We start from the raw sequence: 21012 nt of genomic DNA on the forward strand, positions 1-21012 counted from the left end.
TTGTTTTATTTTATTTTATTTTTTTGAGATGGAGTCTCACTCTGTCACCCAGGCTGGAGTGCAGTGGCATGATCTTGGCTCATTGCAACCTCCGCCTCCTGGGTTCAAGAGATTCTCCTGCTTCAGCCTCCTGAGTAGCTGGGATTATAGGCATGCGCCACCACACCCGGCTAATTTTTGTATTTTTAGTAGAGACAGGGTTTCACCATACTGACCTCCTGACCTCAGGTGATTTGCCCACCTCGGCCCCCCAAAGTGCTAAGATTACAGGCAGGAGCCACCATGCCCAACCCATTGATTTATTATTAAATTTTTTTGCATCTTTTCTCTAGTCCTGTGGTTCACCCAAAACCTGCACTCTGCGTGAAGTCTGGGGAGCTTCACAGCTAAATTATCTCTGTAGGGCCTTAGGCAAGAGAAAGAAACTGGCTGACCATGGTAATAACCCTGGAGGCAGACACCTGGGATCCTTGGGAGATTCTTGCATTAAAAATGAGACACAAGGAAGTCTCAGAAGTGTCCTCCTACTTGTAACTACTCCTGCAAATCTGCCACCTTTTCATCTTGAATTGTAGTCCCCAAGGTCAGGGTGAAACAAAATCAAAGGTTCCCTAGGATGTTCTGATGACCAAGATGAGCAGCAAATACCTAGATCAATTCTTACTTTGCCATTCGGAGCCACGGGTGTGTTTTCCCTGCACACAAGTCACGGTGCGTGTTTTTGTTTGTTTTTCGACTCAAAAAAACTTCTGCGTTAAGTATTTTCAACACTGTTCAGCTCCCTTGTTCATGTAGTTGGGAATTCTGGCTGCAGAGCCCTCACAATTGCAGTAGTGCCCCGTGCTCAGTTTCTGCTCTTACGGAAACGCAGGGGATGTGGAGTATGTGCTTGAAACAGGACAGTCTGAACCCCAGGGTGCCTCGCTGTCTGTGGGATTCCAGGCAAGTGACATGGCATTCCTGTACCCCACCTGCCTCATCTCTGAAATGGCAGAAAAACTCCCAGCCGGAAGACCACAGTGAGGAATAAACAAAATCATGTATGGAAAGGATCTAATCCAAGGCTGAGTCCATGGCAGATGCTAAAGACATGGAAGCATTAGAGTCGCACTGTTGACCTGCTGATGGCCAAGGTTTGTTCCTTTTGGGCAAGGGTGGAAAGTTCTTTGAGAAAATGGCTGTTTGGTCATTCTGGAAATAAACAAACAAAAGCAAGCAAGTCTCTAGTGGAAAGCAGCTGGGTGTCCTGTAACTCAATTCAATACTGACGCTACCTACCTGGAGTTAGAGTCAGAACCCACAGGTTGTGGGCTCCGTCCCACAAGACTACCATCCCCATTTCAGATGCCAATCACAAGCAGGAGGTGGTCACCTGTGCTGCTGACCCACAGACTATAAATGGGAGTTTCTCACAACCGCCTTCTCAGGTTTGCTTAATTTGCTAAAGTGGCTCATAGAACTCAGGGAAGAACTTTATTTACATTTACCCATGTATTAGTGTATTATTCTGTTCTCACAGTGCTAATAAAGACATACCCAAGATTAGGTAATTTATAAAGGAAAGAGGTTTAATGGACTCACAGTTCCACATGGCTGGGGAGGCCTCACAATCCTGGCGACAGGCAAATGAGCAAAGTCACATCTTACATGGTGGCAGGCAAGAGAGCTTGTGCAGGGGAACTTGACTTTATAAAACCATCAGATCTCATGAGACTCATTCACTACCGTGAGAATAGTATGGGGGAAACCATCCCCATGATTCAATTATCTCCACCTGGCCCTACCCTTGACACGTGGGGATTGTTACAATTCAAGGTGAGACTTGAGTGGTGCCAAAGCCAAACCATATTAATTACAAAGTTATTACAAGGGATACAGGGCAAGGCGTGTGGGAAGGGGTGCAGAGCTTCCACGCCCTCTCCCGGATCACCACCAGGGACCTCCACACATCCAGCGACTCAGAAGCCCATCTGAACCTAGACCTTTTCAGGTTTTATGGAGGATTTATTCCATAGGCATGACTGATTACAACACTGGCCATTCTTGATCAACTCAACCTTAGCCCCTCTCCCCTCTCCCTTCTCCCGAGGTTTTGGGGGTGGGATGAAAGTCCCAACCCTCTAATCCTGTCACAGTCTTTCTAGTGATCAGCCCTCCTCCTGAAGCCACCTCGGGGCCCCCAGCCACCAGTCATCTCATTAGCATACAACAGACACTCTTACCACTCTGGAGATACTAAGGCCAGGAACCAGGGGCAGAGACCAAATACATAATATATTATATCACACTCTCACAGACTCATTCCTCATCCTCATGTGGTCTAGGATTTCAGGGTTCAGTTGACACTAACACCACATCCACAGAAGCCAGGAGCATGAGTTTGGCTTTCAAGAGCAAAATTCTGCTTGCTGACCTCAACTGCACTACTTCACTCCATTCAAAACTCTCCCTAGGTTGTAAGCTGGTCTCACAGAGCTGCACAGACGGATGAGATGGATGTGTGATGCAGCCCATTCCCATGCCTAGAAAGCGCAGCCTCTGGTGCACGTCGCTGCTCTCGGGGTTGTTCTGAGGTCCCCAGGGCACTGTGGAGCCTGTCCGGGAAGGCAGAGAGGCAAGAGAAGGGTGGAGGCGGATTGGGTAAAAGGCTGCTGTCACAAAGACAGCCAACACTAAGGGGCCTGAAACAGACAAACTTCGTTTCCCTCCGATTAATAGTGCAGGCAGCCAGGTGGGTGCTCTGCTCTGTATGGTTGTTTAGGATGCAGTTTCCTTCCATGTAGTTTCCCATGGTCCCCGGGGCACTGTCCTTATCTTTATGGTCACTCTGGGCTGCAGCCACTTCCATGTTCCAGTTCATGAGACTGGGGAGAGGATGGGGGAGCATGTGCAATAGGACAACCCGCACTCCACCCTGGTCTTCCACCACCAAGAGCGGAGGCTCCCGGCCACACCTAGCTGCAAAGGAGGCTGGGAAATGGAGTCCCTCGTCGGGAGGCTGTCTGCCCAGCTCCAGCCTACTGTGGAAGAAGATGGGAGCTGGGTGCAGTGGCTCACATCTATAAGGACAGCACTTTGGGAGTCCTAGGCAGGAGGATAGCTTAAGCCCAAGAGTTCAGTTAAAGATCAGCCTAAGCAACATAGTGGAGACCCTGTCTCTACAAAAAAAATGCCAAAATTAGCCAAACATGATGGTTCACACCTGCAGTCCCAGCTACTCAGGAGGCTGAGGCAGGAAGATCACTTGAGCCTAGGAGGTCAAGGCTGTAGTGAGCCATAATGGTGTCATTGCACTCCAGCCTGGGCAACAGAGAGAAACCCTATCTTTAAAAAAAAAAGAAACAAAGAAAGAAACACGGGAAGGATTTGGTGGACATCTGGCGGTGTCTACCAAAACACTACACAATTTTTAAAAACAGGAGGTCCTAGCAACATATACAAATTACAAATTTCACAAAGGAGCCTTTGTTTATTGTAAAGTAAGCATCTCTCTAACACATCAGCCAAAGATGGTTACCTCTCTCTTTATCTCAGCCCCCAACCTACAAAGTCCTACATCCAAATACAGAAAATGCATGCATTTATACCTGTGGTAAGGAAAGAAAGGCACCACATTTAAACAAACGATGGGAGACATAAAGTAACTAGAGGACTGAAAATCTGGAGCCACAAGGAGAGGAACTTTGCCAGGATAAGAAAAAAAATTACTGTGTAAAATAATAAACAGTCAACACTGATTACAATCAACTCTGCCCAAGAATTTGATTACATTAAAGGAAGGAAGGTAGTTTCAACGCTCTGGCTGTTGAAAGGTGGAGGCTGGTGGCCGTGGCTCAGAGGGAGCACCATAGAGTATGGGCGGGGCTCAGGCCAGGGCACCACAATTTAACTATTCCAGGGGACGGAGGGCTTGGGAACCCTCGCTGGGAGGTCAGCATCTGGATTCTGTAAGAATAGAAGGATGTTTGCACGCAAAAGCATGGTGTGTGCATGCGTGTGCGTGCGTGCACAGGTGTGTGCATTATTATGGGCTGGTGTCCAAGGTTATTTTAGCAGAGAGTTCCAGTTTCCCTTCTGCTCTCTTGCCCCTTCATCTGGGAGGAGCAGAGAACAAGGTGTTCTAGGAATGGGAGAGGTGCCAGAGATTGCTGTAGTCAAAGAGGGAACCAGTAGGAGCTGCAGCACAGACTTCTCTTAGTCTGATAAGAACAGAAAGAACTTATCTGTGTGAGAAACACTTAGATGAGACCAGAAGTTCACCTTCTGCATCCACCAATCTGAGGGCGCTGATATGCAAATTCAGCCTCCTGGGTGTTCAGGTAAACTCCTGAAGATCCCCAAGGCCCAGTTAATGAGAACAAATTACTCGCCCTGGGTCTCTATGTTCCATCTCCGTTCTCTCTCCTGCTGCCTCTGGCATCTGCTGCCCCTCTGCCAGCTATTCCTGTCTAGGAAAAATAACCAAGCTCATTTTCGGAAGCATTTTTTAAAAGGAAGTCCTACTGTTCTTTATTCACGGTCCTTTGGAGGAATATATTTCTCATTTCCTCCCTCATTAAAATGCTGCTGCCATATTTCTTCCTTTTGGCATTTTTGCGATGGTCTTCTGAAGACTCTAGATGCTTTATTACACCAGAATGAGAGGGTCACTAAGCTCACTGTACAAGATAAACAAGACCGAATGATTTTAAAAATGCACAAGGAACAATGGGAAACTTAATTTGCTTTGAAACTATCTGAAATAGGAGGCTCTTTCTCCCCAAGGCCTTGGAATTCTCTCTGGAATCTGAAGGGCCCCTTGGGAAACAGCCAGTCTAGGCTACTAGAAAGTCCTTTCCCCCTTGCAGGGGGTTTTGGGGACTGCCGGGATGCATTCCCTTCAGACCCGCACGGGTGGCTGTGGTCACCATGGGGTTTCTCTCCAGCCAAGCCCAGACGGGGTTCCTGGCTGCCTCCCACATTCCCCTGGATGATGATCCATGATTTTTTTGTCCCACTCATCTCTAAATCTCTGTTATACTTCATGGGAGCCTCCTTTGGTCTGCATGTCCTCTTCATTCCCCTACCTTCTTCTCTGGTTTCCTTGAATCCTTCCTTCTCCTTAAACCATGCAATAAGCAGATAGCAGCCCTTCCCCTGATGTGAGATGATACTAACATCTTTAAACTTTTTTTAAACATCTTTAAACTTTTTAACATCTTTAAAGGTTGTAAATTGTCTACAAGAATGACATATGTGAATAAATGTTCCTTGGTTTTTTGTTTGTTTTTTAAAATGGAGACTAGCTCTGTTGCCCTGGCTGGAGTGCAGTGGTGCGATCAGGGCTCACTGCAACTTCCGCCTCCTGGGTTCAAGCGATTCTCCTGCCTCAACCTCCCGAGTAGCTGGAATTACAGGCACGTGCCACGACACCTGGCTAATTTTTTGTATTTTAGTAGAGACAGTGTTTCACCATGTTGGCCAGGTTGGGCTTAAACTCCTGACCTCAGGCGATCCGCCTGCCTCGGCCTCCCAAAGTGCTGGGATTACAGGTGTGAGCCACCATGCCCGGCCTTGTTTGTTTGTTTGTTTGTTTGTTTTAAAGAGCAGGGTCTCGCTCTTCCTCCCAGGCCAGAGTACAGTGGCGTGATCATAGATTACTGCAGCCTTAAACTCCTGGGCTCAAGTGATCCTCCCGGCTCAGCCTCCTGAGTAGCTGGGACTACAGGCATGTGCCACCATGCCTGGCTAAATTTTAAAACGTTTTTTTGTAGAAAGAGGGTCTCACCATGTTGCCCAGGCTCATCTGAAACTCCTGGGCTCAAGCAATCCTCCCACCTCAGCCTCCCAAAGCACTGGGATCCTGTAATCCCAGTTGGTATTAGCGAACGCACCTGGCCTCCTAGTTTTAAAAAATCTTATATCCTGATTCTTTAAAATTATAAAAGTAACGTGCTCCTTGTAGAAACAAAACAGAAACCAAACAACCAGTGTGTTTATTAGAGGGATTTTAAAACCGGTTTTATTATTATGTATAAAAATACGCTTTTTCTTTTGCAAACTTCAGATCATACAGCATCACAACTTTGTGGCCTGGTTTTTATCTTTGTTTTGGTTTTGTTTGGTTTTTGTCCCATTTTTGGAAGTGATTTCTGGTGGCCAGGAGTTCTCCATTGTGGGGATATGCCTCTGATACTTAAGGCTTCCTGTTTTGGATATTCAAGGGTTTTTTTTTTTTCTTCTCTTCTATTTTTCACCATTTAAAAGCTGCTATAATGAGCATCCTTGACATAACTTTTTCTGCCTAGCTGCTGATTATTTTCCTAAAATAAACTTCTAAAAGTGGAAACGGTGGTTTCTGGTGCCATAATAAAATTGCTTTTCAGAACGTTAGTGTCAAGTTATTCTCTCACCAGCTGAGCTGGAGAATTCCCAGAACCGTGGGAAAGTCTGGGGGAGGTCACGAAGTTCTTCCCATCAGCCACCACCCAGCCCTCGCAGGCAGGCTGTGTCAGGCTCCTTTGGGCTACAGGTTGGATTATGAATCAGGTTAAGAAGGTACTGGGGAGAGCAAACACAGCCTTTCTGACTTAGGAGGCATTATTCAAGAACTTTGCAGTTTTACAAAGGCTAAGACCAATTAATATTTATTCACTAATTATATATAGGAGAGTGTAAGAGAAACAACCATTAAAAGTCTTTTGCACCTCCCAGAAACCAATTTGGGCTGGAAGAATTGTTCCACTTCAGGCCCCTTTGAGTCACCTAGACTCAAGAAACCCTTTGAACAAGCAGAAGTAACTATGTTTTCCACCTGCCAGGCTGGACTGGGAAGGGTTTCCAGACTCACGTCCTGTTTCTGGCCCTTTCCTACTACTATGGCATGAATTGTGTCTCCCTTGCCAAATTCATATGTTGAAATCCTCACCCCCAATGTGATGGCCTTAGGAGCTGATGCCTTTGGAAGTGATTAGGCCATGAGGGTGGGGCCCCCATGATGAATTAGGAAAAGAGGTAGAGACCCCAGAGCTTCCTCTCTCTGCCATGTGAGGACGCAGCACGAAAGTGGCCATCTGAAGCCAGGAAGAGAGCCCTCTCCAGGAACTGAATCTGCCGGCACCTTGGTCTTGGACTTCCAGCCTCCAGAACTGTGAGAAGTAAGTTTCTGCTGTCTAAGTCCGCAGTCTGTGGTGTTTTGTTACAGCAGACCAAGCTGACTAAGACAGATACTTGGAGGCAAACTTTCCTGCCTTGCTGTGAGAAGTATATGAAAATGTTAATGTTCTATTCTCTGTCCTGAGAAACAGAAGAGAATATAATTTCAGCTGTCCCAGTGGCCTAATCAAAAAGATATAGTAACCATATTTTTTATTTTCTGTCACTGATGCTTTGATAACTGGGCCCTTGCTCACCCTAGAGGACAGACTGCCCCTCCCAGCGTCAGCCAATTCCTAGAGACAGTAAACAGCTAGCCCACAAGCATGCCTTCCTTCCTTCCTCCCTTCCCCATTCCCACCTTCCTTTCAGCCTTTCTTTTTTCTTTCTTTTTCTTTCTTTCTTTTCTCTCTCTTTCCCTTTCCTTTCTCTCTTTTTCTCTTTCTTTCTTTCTCTTTTTCTCTTTCTCTCCTGTCTTTCTTTCTTTCTTTCTCTCTCCTCTCCTTCTCTTTCTCTCTTTCTTTCTTTCTTTCTTTTCTTTCTCACTCACTCACTGCTGGGCTCAAGTGATCCTCCTGCCTCAGCCTCCTGAGTACCTGGGATTACAGGTACATGCCACCACACCTAATTTTTTATTTTTTGTAAAGACGAGGTCTCACCATGTTGTCCACGCTGGTTTCAAACTCCTGGCCTCAAGCGGTCCTCCTCCCTTGGCCTCCCAAAATGGTGAGATTACAGACATGAGCCACCCCACTGAAGAATGTTTTTCAAATGCAAAACAACCAATCCAGGGCTTACACCCCAACCACCTCCTTTATGGAGCTCTCACTCATGGGGTCACCATCCACCTGTGCCAATCACCCCAGAGCCAGGTGCCAAACAATTAGGGAAGCCCCTGCACCCCAGAGCCCACTGAAATCAAACCAGCCCATCCTAAGCCTGCTCACCCTGTCTTTCCCATCCCTTCCCGTGGAAGCCACAGCAAAGGCTCCTGTCCACATTCTCCACCTGTCCCTCTGCCTCCTGACCAACCCGGTGCGTCTCCATGTGGCCCTGCGTGGGATGCTGTGCCCCTTCTCGTGCGAGCTGTGGTAACAACCAACCTTTTCAGTGGCAGTCATCTCCTGATCTGCTGGCCTCACCATACCTCACATTTTCTATTAATACTCTCTATTTTAAGGCAAAGTATTCGACGATGAGCTGATTGGCTAAAACAGTTTGGATTCTGCACCCCCTCCCTTTCTTACGTTTTAAAAAACTTTGACTATGCAAAGCTCAAAATGAACAGGCAGAATACCGGAAGGAAATGTTGCCAGTGGCTCCCTCAGGTGGTAGAACTGCTGCTCTTTCCATAGCTCAAATACTTGTGTTACTTTGCTTAGAACCAGGATAGAGCTTCCCCTCCAGCCTTCTCTATCACCATTCCCCTGTTACTCCCTGGACTCCTGGTTACTCAAACTGCCCCCTTTCTCTCATTTCCAAGGGGCCATCACCTTGCTCACTTCTAGGGCTGGTCCTGCTGTTCCTTCTGCCTGGGGCACTTTTCCCCGACTTAAGGCTTCCCCACTGGGCTTCTGGCTTACCCGCACTGCCCACTCTAGCATTTGTCCCACTATGTTGCAATTGTCCCTGATTGTTTACAAGACAAAACAATGTACACGTCTAAAGAGATTCAATTTCTTTGATTTTAGTCAGTTTACAAGAAGGTATTCCCTTTATATGAGTACACAGTCAAAAATTCAATTTTATGCCCGCCCCGCCCAAAAGACAGGTTATCATATTACTGGCCTGGCTATATTTAAGTGCATTTTCCATGTATGATAGTGTCAGAGGCGTCTGAACCAGAGCACTCCATCTTGAATAGGAGCTGGGTAAAATAAGGCTGAGACCTACTGGGCTGCATTCCCAGACGGTTAGGCATTCTAAGTCACAGGATGAGATAGGAGGTCGGCACAAGATACAGGTCATAAAGACCTTGCTGATAAAACAGGTTGCAGTAAAGAAGCAGCTAAATCTCAAGAAAACCAAGATGGTGATGAGAGTGACCTCTGGTCGTCCTCGCTGCTACACTCCCACCAGTGCCATGACAGTTTACAAATGCCACGGCAACGTCAGGAAGTTATCCTCTATGGTCTAAAAAGAGGACGCATGAATAATCCACCCCTCGTTTAGCGTGTCATCAAGAAATAACCATAAAAATGGGCAACCAGCAGCCCTTGGGGCTGCTCTATGGAGTAACCATTCTTTTATTCCTTTACTTTCTTAATAAACTTGCTTTTACTTTATTCTGTGGACTCGCCCTGAATTATTTCTTGTGCGAGATCCAAGAACCATCTCTTGGGGTCTGGATCTAGACCCCTTTCTGGTAACATTAGTATTCTTGCCATTTTCAAACTGTTTTTTTTTTTATTATGGTAAAATATACATAACATTAAGTTTATCATTCTAACAGTTTCCAAGTGTACAGTTCTGTGGCATAAACACATTTTCATTGTTATGCAATCATCACCACCATCAGAACAGAAACTCTGTCCCCATTCAACACTAATTTCCCCTTTCTCCCTTCCCAGTCCCTGGCACCCACCATTCTACTTTCCATCTCTATGAACTTGACTATTCTAGGTATCTCATAGAAGTGGAATCACACAGTATGTGTCCTTTTGTGACTTGCTTATTTCACTTGGCATAATGTCCTCAAGATTCATCCATATTGTAGTGTGTGTCAGAATTTTCTTCCTTTTTCACACTGAATAATATTCCATTTCATGGGTTTTAAATTGTATATTTAGTTACCAAAAGTGTATGTGCATAGACTCTTTGGATGCATTTTATATAAAATTAGAATTGCTATCTTATATATTCATATCAACATAAAAAATATAACCCTATATCAGACCATCTAAAAGTCATCTGTTTGTTGCCCTAATCCCTTCTATTGGGTCCAAACAGACCAACAAGCAAAGCTCCTGAATGGTCTAAGGTGGGCCCTTGAAAAAGGGTTCAAAATCAGCCCAAAGTCTTTGCCAACACCTGTTGGTTTTTTCATCATTTATCCACAGAACTTTGCACAATGCCTGGCACACTGCAGTCTCCCTACACATACTTGTGGAATGAATGCATAATTGAACACATGAATGAATGAATGAACGAATGAATGAACAAGGGAAAAACTGCCCACTTTGCATGAAATACAGTTCTTGGTGAGTCCCTCTGTCCCTGAGCTGCCTCCCTCGATGGCCAGGTCATTGCTAATTCTGCAGTTGCATGAACACAATCATAAACTTGGATTAAGTCATTGCTGCTGAGGCTCTGCCCCAGGAGAAAGCAAGGCGACTCGCCAGCTCAACAGCCCTAGATGGTTCCCAGACAGAGAGATCCTCCCGTCTTCCTGACCCAGGGGATCAATTTCATGTGTCCATGTGACTGGGCCATGGGATGCCCAGATTAAACATTCTTTCTGGGTACCTCTGTGAGGGTGTTTCCAGAAGAGATTAGCTTCGGAGTTGGGGGCCTCAGGAAAGATCTACCCTTCCCAATGTGTGTGCATCATCCAATCTATTGAGGGCTTGAATAGAACAGAAGGCAGAGGAAGGAGGAATTTGTCTTTTTGTTTTTAACTTGCCTCAGTGCTTGAGTTGGACTATCTCCTCTCATCTTCTCCTGCCCTTAGACTGGGATTTAGACCATAAGCTCCCTGCTCTCAGGCCTTCAGACTTGGATTGAATTACATCACAGGCCTTCCTGGGTCTCCAAAAGCTGATGGCAGAATATAAAACTTCTCAGCCTCCAGAATGGCCTGAGTCAATTCCTCATAATAAATCAGTCTCTCAATCACACACTCTCTCTCTCCCCACCCCTACACTCTCTCTCTCTCTCTCTCTCTCTCTCTCTCTCTCTCTCTCTCTCTCTCTTTCTCCCTCTCCTATTGGTTCTTATTCTCTGGAGAACACTGACTGTTACAATGTGCATCCTGGCACGGCCATGGCGGTAGGGAACAGCTGACCTTCCCTGTCGGTTGCTGCTTAAGCAGCAGCTTGTTTTCTAGTATTTGTATAAACACAAGATACCTGAAAATTACACCAGCAGGAGCAAATCGAACACAGATAGGAAACTGGCACTGCTGCTGCGTGTTTCCATCGTTCAGTTGCATGAAATTACAGTTATGGGAGCAGAGATAATGATGGGTTTACAGGAGGCTCTCAAGTTTGATGTGATGGGACAGCCAACCTTCCTCTATAATTGCATTACCTTTGCTGTGGTCTATTCCACTAGGAATCGCCAAGGACATGGGCCTGCAATGCAGGTGTGGAAATGTGTTAGGAAATCTATAGCATCACGACACCATAGCAGTGGGAGAAGGAGCCTGACCAAGGAAATAGGCTGGTTCTAATTTGCTGAGGCACTGCGCCCCAACTGATACACAGGGAGAAGTGAATACCAGCCCTTCCCCTCCCAAGCCCAGACAAAAACACGCATGCTGTCTATACTGCCTGCAAAGTCATGTCTTGCCCTCCCAGGAAAAGTGAGGATAAATGTCCTCTTCCTGTCCTGTGACCAGCTTCAGCAGCTCTCTGCACTTCCAGATGTCATGCAGTGGTGAGCCTCTCAAAAATAGGAATTGGAGCCCTACTAGCTGGAGCAACCATCCAAGAAGGGGTGTGACTAGAGATCTGGGCACACGGCACACCTCCTTCCTTTCCCAAAAGATGTTGTAGAGGTTTATATGAAGAGGGGTTGGGAAACAAGATGGAAAACGTGCAAACCTTTGTTAGGAGACCTGCTAATGAAACACACAGGGCAGGTGGCCACTCTGTCATCTGCTCTGACCTACAGGGCAGCAGCTGCCCTGGCTCTGGCCACATTTTCCTGTAAGTTAGTCTGGATCTCGTTCTGAATCAGCTTTACACGGACCTTTGCAGATGAACAAGTGTCACATCATGGATGGGGAAACCTTTGTGCCTTTCCTTGTTGGCAAAGACTTTGTGCTGATTTTGAACCCATTTTCAAGGGCCCACCTTAGACCATTCATGAGCTCTGCTTGTTGGTCTGTTTGGACACAATAGAAGGGATTAGGACAATAAGGACTTTTAGATGGGCTGTTATAGGGTTATATTTTTCTATGTTGATATGAATATACAAAACAGCAATTCTAATTTTATGTAAAATAAATGCAAATACTCTATGCACATACACTCTTGGTAACTATATTATTTTAAAATCATGAAATGGAATATTATTCAGTGTTAAAAAGGAAGAAAATTCATGGCCGGGTGTGGTGGCTTATGCCTGTAATCCCAGTACTTTGGGAGGCTGAGGCAGGCAGATCACTTGAGGTCAGGAGTTCGAGATCAGCCTGGCCAATGTAGTGAAATCTTGTCTCTACTACAAATACAAAAAATCAGCTGGGCATGGTGGCATGCGTCTGTAATCCTAGCTACTTGGAGGCTGAGGCAGGAGGATCCCTTGAACCCGGGAGGTGGAGGCTGCAGTGAGCTGAGATCGTGCCACTGCACTCCAACCTGGGTGACAGAGTGAGATTCTCTCTCCATAAAAAACAAAGAAAATTCTGACATATTCGACAATATGGGTGAACCTTGAGGACATTATGCCAAGTGAAATAAGCCAGTCACAAAAGGACACATACTGTGTGATTCCACTTCTATGAGATACCTAGAATAGTCAAGTTCATAGAGACGGAAAGTAGAATGGTGGGTGCCAGGGACTGAGGAGGGAGAAACAGGGAATTAGTGTTTAATGGGGACAGAGTTTCTGTTTGGGATGATGCAAAAATTTCTGGAGATGGATGGTAATGATGATTGCATAACAATGTAAATGTATTTATGCCACAGAACTATACACTTAAAAATTGTTAGAATGATAAACTTAATGCTATATTTTACCACAATAAAAAATACACTATGAAAATGGAAAGAATATTAACATACATGCAAAATGCACTTAAATATAGCCAGACCAGTAATATGATAACCTGTCTTTGTGGGGGAGGGCATAAAACTGAGTTTCTGACTATGTTTACTCATATAAAGGGAATACGTTCTTGTAAACCGACTGAAGTCAAAGAAACTGAATTTCTTTAGAGGTGTACATCATGATGGCCTATAAACAACTGGGAAATGCTCTCTTGTACTCTAATTCTTAAGAAAGTAAAAGTTTAGGATTTCAGTTATATTTATGAGCTTCAGTCAATAGCCGTCCGTAAGTCAGCAATGTATTAAAAAATAGTTTGGAAATAGTTGGTGGGGTTTTACCATAATGTGCTGGCTGCAGAGGCGGGAGTGAGGGAGGGTGGGCCGACTGACCTCCCCAGTTCTATCAAGCACATTGCTGTGGAGGTAAATCATAAACGTGTGTGGGCGACCAGACAGAGGCAGGGGCTGGGTGAGTCAGCTCAAAGCACATCGCGTCATCTTAGCTCACATTCCTGTTGAGGTCGGGTTGGGGATTGGCCTCCCCAGCTTAGTGGCACACACATGGAATCTGAAAGAGAAAAGGACTTGTGAAAGCTAGAGCACAGGAGAAAAGGCAAGGGGAGCCGGGCACAGTGGCTCAAGCCTGTAATCCCAACACTTTGGGAGACTGAGGTAGGAGGATCACTTGAGGTCAGGAGTTCGAGACCAACCTGGCCAACATAGTGAAACCCTATCTCTACTAAAAATACAAAAATTAGCTGGGCATGATGGCATGCACCTGTAGTCCCAGCTGCTCGGGAGGCTTAGGCAGGAGAATCGCTTGAACCCGGGAAGTGGAGCTTACAGGGAGCCAAGATCACACTGCTGCACTCCAGCCTGGGTGACAGAGCAAGACTCCATCTCAAAAAAGGACAGGACAGGACAGGACAGGACGAGGAAAGGAAAGGATAGGAAAGGCAAGGCAAGGCAAGGCAAGGCAAGGCAGAAGCTGGAGGAAAAGGGGAAACTGAAAACCACTTGAAAAAAGGTACGTGTAGACCAACTCCTCTCCTGGCTCCAGCTGGAACCAGGATTGAGGGGTGGAGTGGGCTAGTCACTTTCCGAATCGAGGAACCATGCAATGAGATTCTGGCGTGCTCATACACACCTGTGGGGACACACCTGTGGGATGCTGTGCATGAGTCCCTCTGCTTGGTGCTTTCAAGGACCACCTGAGACCCTGGGTCCTAGAGGACATCTCTTGGTAATGAAGGCTGAGACCACACTGCTACCCTGCCCTGACTTCCATTGCTTGGAATAGAAGGTTAACACGAGAAGAGAACTCAGATACTGCCCAGCTCTACCTCCTGTTTATGAACGATGCTGCTGATATGGTTTGGATGTGTGTCGCCCTCCAAATCTCATGTTGAAATTAACTTCTAGAGTTGGAGGTGGAGCCTAGTGAGAGGTATTGGAACTTGAGGGCGAATCCCTCACGAATTACCTCCCCATAGTAATAAGTGAGTTCTCACCCTGTTAGTTCATGTGAGAGCTGGCTGTTTAAAGGAGGCTGGCACCTCCTCCTTGCTCTCTCTGCCACTCTCGTCATGTGATACATCTGCTCCCCCCTTGGCTTCCCGTCATGGCTGGAAGCTTCCTGAGGCCTCCCCAGAAGCAGATGCCAGCACCACACTTCCTGTACAGCCTGTAGGACAATGAGCCGAATAAACCTCTTCTTTATGAACTATCCAGTCTCGAACATTTCTTTAGAGCAATGCAAAAATGGACTGGTGCAGGCACGGAGGTCTGGATGACCTGACTCACTGAGGCCCACAGCCAGGGGTGTCAGAGCCCCAAGAGGTCCATGCTCCCGACACCTGACTTTTGACTTCTCAAGTCATGCTCGTCCTGTTGAGTTGCGTGCATTGCTTTCCAAGCTTTTCTTGCCACGTGATCTTATTTAACTAATTTACGACTCTGGACGGCAGGCTGAATGATAGCTATTTGTTTCCCTCCCCCAGTTGCAAGCTAAGGAAAAGTAGGCTTCATTAATTCCAGTGCTTATCTCCCAACCATTGTTAACAAGCCTTGGACGGCGCTCCAGCCAGTTAGCTTTTTTGAGAAGGTGAAAGGGCCGCTAGTCCATATGGTCTAGATTCTTGTACATTTTCATTTCAAACGCTAAGGTTGACAGATCTGCTAAGAGCAAATGGGGTGTTAGTTAGTATCTAATTACTCTAACACGAGTCACAGTCCATTTAACTGAGTCAGACACCAGTTTCTGCTTTCACTGACGGACACATTTAGGACATCAATTTACACACACTCTCTCCAACCATTTAGCCTAATCTGCCGTTGTAACATTCTCACAATGCAGTTAGTGTGAATCTACATGTCTTCCTTTCCAGTCGGGTTTACACGTCTAAAGGCCCCCTCTTACTTATTCTCTAATGTGCTAATGGGCCTTCAGATACCAATGAGGTAAAAATGAGAAAAGAATATTGCACCTGCTGCTTTATGATTTTCTAAAAACCGCAATGCGATGGTTGGAATCTAAAAGCCAATGCGAATCCACCCTGGGCTGTGTTCTGGTTATCTGTTCATGGTTGGTGAAGCCCCAGGTGGGACTTCATGGTTGGTGAAGCCCCAGCCTCCCTGTGGGTGGGAACCACGGATCTAGCTTGGCACCTCCTCCAACTCTAAGAAAACTACCTTGACACTCAGCGCCTCAGCTTCTTCAATTTCAAATATGTGTGAGTTCATGACGCCTCACCTCTATTCACACGTATTTGGGATTCACCCCAATCCACTGACATGAAAAAGGGTCAGAATACTCAGGAGATCGGGCGTGGTGGCTCACGTCTGTAATCCCAGCAGTTTAGGAGGCCAAGGCAGGTGGATCACCCTGAGGTCAGGAGTTCAAGACCAGCCTGGCCAACATGGTGAAACTCTGTCTCTACTAAAAATATATATATATATTTTAAATTAGCTGGGTGTGGTGGATAGGCACCTGTAATCCCAGCTACTCAGGAGGCTGAGGCAGGAGAATCACTTGGACCTGGGAGGTGGAGGTTGCAGTGAGCCGAGATCACACCATTGCACTCCAGCATAGGCAACAAGAGCGTAATTCCATCGCATGAAAAAAAACCCAAAAAACTCAGAGGATTATCATGTGTGTGAACACACCCCTTTCTTCAAGGCTAGAACAGTACCTGGAATTAAAGAACATGAGAAAGTGCTCTGAAATTCACCAGGATGGCTGAAAGACCCGCCATCAGCAACAGCGTAGGGGATGAAGCCAAATTTAAAAGGTAAGTTTTGTTAAGAGTTATGTTCTTTGAATATGCTCAGGGTTAGAAATCCAAGAGTAGCAGGCTTATTTAAGAGTATTTGGCTAAAAGGTGAACTAGATAAGAAGTAATCAGAAATCTTTCTGGTTGAATTCCTCAGTGCATGATTAACCTGAAGGCAACCAATGTCAAGGAGCACCCTGAAATATGCATTGGGCAAATTCAGAAGCAGACACGTTAAAATTTGGTAAGACAATAGCAGAATTGAAGGGGTTGGCAATTCAAGTCCTCTGTAGGTGCTGGGAAAAGCAAGAAGGTACAGATTCTAGAACTCTTTAGACGAGGTATGGTGCGAGTGGAAACCGTCACTCCATCAAGTCAATTTTTATTTTAAAAAATTACAGAAAGAACAAATAACTAAAAGAATTTTAATAAAATGAGCAAGTTTACATTTGTACATTTTGTGTATTTGGGACCCAGTCAGGGGCAAAGGATAAAGTTGCAAGGACAAAGGCTTCTGTGGGAGAGCAAGCAAAAAAGCAAGGGCTGCCCCAGTTGTGTCATGGGCATCCATTCAGAGCTGGGACCCTGCAGACACCTGCCTGCGCTCCGGAGGTGAGAAGCACACGTAAGCACGCATCAGTGGGAGCACCGCAGCTGAACTCAGCCCAGTGCAATGCAGCCCACGTGACATTCCTACATTAATACTTGATAGGGAACAGCAGATAAGCACTTCCAAAAACCAAATGGTATTGCCCATAGAATATGAATGTAAACTGAGTTCAGTTCATGCTGCTTTAACTAGAATGGTTCCACTGAACCTCATGAGGGGAAAAAGGTCTGATGGATCTAATTGCTCTATTCAATGGCACAGTTACAAATCAGCAGGCCTGTGAGAAAGAACCACACATTTCTCTCAAAAATATGACTTGAGAAAAGGACCTTGTAGGAGTGAGAGGAAGGTTAGAGAAGAGTACAGTTTTAACTTATGAGACAATTCTTCATACTGTAATAGAATGCTGCTTGTGGTTAAGGATTTGGTAGAGATGGAAAACTCCTCAACTTTAATTCCCACTATTCTAAAGGATGACAAACATTTTAGAGTATTGATCAATGTTCAGTGAAAAAATGAAAAAGACGAGTATTGGCCGGGTGCTGTGGCTCACGCCTGTAATCCCAGCACTTTGGGAGGCCGAGGCAGGCAGATCACAAGGTCAGGAGACCGAGACCATCCTGGCCAACATGGTGAAAGCCCGTCTCTACTAAAAATACAAAAATTAGCTGGGCGTGGTGGCGGATGCCTGTAGTCCCAGCTACTCGGGAGGCTGAGGCAGGAGAATCGCTTGAATCCAGGAGGTGGAGGTTGCAGTAAGCTGAGATTGCACCACTGCACTCCAGCCTGGGTGACAGAGTAAGACTCCGTCTCCGTGTTAGAAATGAGAAATTGCTAAGCTTTTTCAAGATTTTACCCATTTTGTGTACAGAGAAATAGAGCTTTTAATAGTGCAATGTTGCATATACGGGTAACTTGTTCTTTGAGAAATATAACCTCAAACTCACAAGTCATCCTGATAACATATGCAGTAATATGACCATTCTACAACAGAGTCACCCACAGGTAAAACACACGACTGGGCTTTGAGCTCCCACCAATTTACACAGCATACAGTTGTGCTACAAGGAGAATTTCTTCATCATTTATTCTTTAGTTAATTGAAACATAGTCAGGAAAAAATGGTGCCAATTCCCCCCAAACAACACATGGATGTTTTTGCTTCTTGGCCCACTTAAGAGTCCCAAAAGGACAAAAAATACATGGACCAATATGAGTTCAGGAAACATGTTTTAAAGAACAGAACAGAGAATGAGGCCTTCATCCCACCTCGGTAAGGCTTGGGCTGATGAAGACAGGGTGTATTCGGGGTCCTCTCTCGTCATATGTACAAGCTGACGCTTGTTTCCCAAGCATGATAGTAGTGGGCAGACTGCCTTTATTGTCAGCCCCTAATAGAATCAGTCATCACAATGAAGAAATTCCGAAGAGGGCAGTGAAGTGACAACAGCTTCAGCTCATCGTCGATGTTATACAGAAACACAAAAGGAATCTCCAGCCTGTGATGAATGAGAGGCCGTTGCTGTGTGTTCAGGACACCTCAGAGCAGGCACATAAAGTGCTGGAACGTGACACAGCCTGTCTGGATGTCCTCGGGAGGGTGGGCCATCCAGGAGGCGACACCCCCGTCCAGCACATGGGCCCTTCCAGCCGCTGCCGGTCCTGCTAAAGGTGCGAGGCTAAAAACGGCCTCTCCGGAGAAGAACGCTCAGTGTCTGCCGACCACGCTTCCCTTTGAATTTCTCGAGTATTCAACAGGAGGTACATTTTAACAAGAAAAAATATCCCTAACAAACAGGACAGATGACTCTCTCAACAAGAGAGCAACTACGAACATGATACAAATTTAAATAAAAACGTTTAGTTCAACGTGTTCATCATGGAGTTTCAAATGAGCAGATGCCACAACAGGAACGGAACACACGGCTGGACCCTTGCCCGCCGTGGGTATCCCGTGTCTGCAGCTTCTTCAAGGTGGGGAGAGCAGCTTCTCTCTTGGAGTGTTCTCAGTTTCTCAATAGATCTTTACTTGCTAGGCAGCCAGAAGCATGAGTTCACCCAAGAGTGAGTGCTTGGGTACACAAGGCAGAATCTTTTGGGAGCTGAGAGCCGGAGAGGAAGTAAGAAGGAACAAAGGTACTTCTCCAGGGTCAGCCGTTTCTTAGGGCAAAGGCAGAGCCCACGAGGTAGCCCTGGGAAACGGGCCCACGAGTGAGTGGCGTGGATGGAAAATGTATCTCTGCAGGAGGGCAAGGCTGACCCCCATGAGGCTCTGTGCCCTCGCCACTCACCCAGGCAAGAGAGGGCTTTGTCTCCAGCCATGCTGAAGCCACGTTTCCAGTGCAAACATGAGTCTAAAGGTTGGAGTGTGGGGGTGGTGGGGGATCCCCCACCTGGGTCTGGACTGTATGAGGAAGACTCCCTTCTTTTTTCAAAGTAGACCTCTGTCTTGGATTACTATGTACCTGGACAGGTGAACTCTTGTATGTCTCTATTTTTGGGATTTGTAGGGGTTTTCCATGTGCATTCATAGAGCCCGGTCAGCAATGAGGAGTCCTTGTTGCGTGTGGACGGAAGGCTCCCTGGCACCCAGATGTCTCCCTTCGTCCTGGCTGACACAGAGCATGGTGGTCGTCTGCTCTTCACGTCCAGCAGGCTCAGAAAGAACTCGGAGTTCCCCTCGCACCCTTGGGCCAAGCTTTTCAAGTCCGAGTGCCAGGGCTGGATGAGCTGGGGTTTGTGTGTCTGCTGGCAGCACAGTGGGTGTGCACAAGACCACCATTTGGGTATCTAACAAACACAGGCTCACAAAAGGGGTTTTGGCATATCTGACAAAGCTTTTTGTCTGAGAGTCGGATTGAGCTTCCTTTCAACTTCATCTGCAAAAAGAAACCAAGACTGAGAATGCTGTCATGTGTTAAGTATACTTAAAGTGGCTACGTTCTGGTTTTGCAGAGTTGACATGCATTACTCCATGGGTCATTATTATGATGAGGATTTCTTTAATAATATTATGATGATGAGGATTTCTTTAATATCAACTTCTTGAAACGAAATGCTAAAGGTGTAAATAAAATCATCCTTTGTAACTGGAGAAGTAAGAAAGCTACACAATTGCTTTTCTTATTTCACAAGAGTAATGACTGCTTGTCTGGCTGAGGCATTTCCACCCAAGATCCTCTCTCCAACATTCTCTAGGCTCTGCTCATTTCAAGCAAGGCCTGTTAGAAGGTCGTGAATGTTAATGCTGAATAGGACCATCTAATAGTGTAATTCCAGGGTTCTCTCATTTGCAAATAAGAAAAGTAAAGCACAAACAAATAAGGGATGTAGTCAAAGTCATACAGTGAAAGAGTGGCATATTCCTGGCTGATCCTGGGAGACACCCTTCCGTTTCCTTAGAGGTAACTGGTGAAACTGAGTCTTAATGCCATCGGTCCCTCTCTGATGAACAGGACTTGAGTTCTGAAAGTTATAAAGTTTTGCTACATAATTCACTCGTGTCAACCGAGGCAGGCTGGTCTACTGGCAGGATCAAGCAGCAACTTAGCGATTCATCCTACACTCCTTAGTTGCATCAGTCATTCCACAAACATGGATTAGATGCCTCCAACATGCCAGGCTTAGCCCCACAGACACTGAGATAAAGAAATGAGGTTCCTTCTCCTCAAAGAACCCAAACTCTAATAGTACAGGTGACAACTGTGAATGCAAACACGAAGTAAAAGGTGGGTGAAAGAGAAGGTGATCACTCTATTTAAGAGGTATGAGATGGCTTCACCCAGGGAAAAAATTACTTAGGCTAAGTTTTGACTGGACATTTGCTGGGGACAAAGAAAAAGGTAAGAATATCTCAGGCAGTGGGTACAGCATTTGCAAAAGCAGCAAACTATGAAATACCAAGTCACATCTGGAAGGTTGTGTGCTAAAGCCAGGACATGAGCTGGGGAGCAGAGAGAAGTGAGGAGGGACGGGTCGAAGGAGATGGGACTGCATCTTCCAGGCCAGGGGGCGTCAGCAAAGGCTTCTAAGCGGGAGGGGAACACGTCGGATTCCCGCTCTGGAA

The 21012-nt window shown here is 46.0% G+C and overlaps 2 protein-coding genes across 2 annotated transcripts in view; one reads left to right on the forward strand and one right to left on the reverse strand.

The window, feature by feature from the left end:
- Window positions 1–21012, forward strand: part of ECRG4 (ECRG4 augurin precursor) — a 903650-nt gene that overhangs the window by 80245 nt on the left and 802393 nt on the right. The gene's annotated exons all lie outside the window — the stretch shown is intronic.
- Window positions 18009–21012, reverse strand: part of TGFBRAP1 (transforming growth factor beta receptor associated protein 1) — a 41439-nt gene continuing 38435 nt past the window's right edge. Inside the window, exon 11 of the mRNA XM_050754192.1 lies at window positions 18009–19825. Coding sequence (XP_050610149.1) covers window positions 19649–19825 — 177 coding nt within the window. The 3' untranslated portion in view covers window positions 18009–19648. The remainder of the gene's footprint in view (window positions 19826–21012) is intronic.

The sequence above is a fragment of the Macaca thibetana genome, chromosome 13, assembly GCF_024542745.1.
Source record: "Macaca thibetana thibetana isolate TM-01 chromosome 13, ASM2454274v1, whole genome shotgun sequence".
NCBI classification, from domain to species: Eukaryota; Metazoa; Chordata; class Mammalia; order Primates; family Cercopithecidae; genus Macaca; species Macaca thibetana.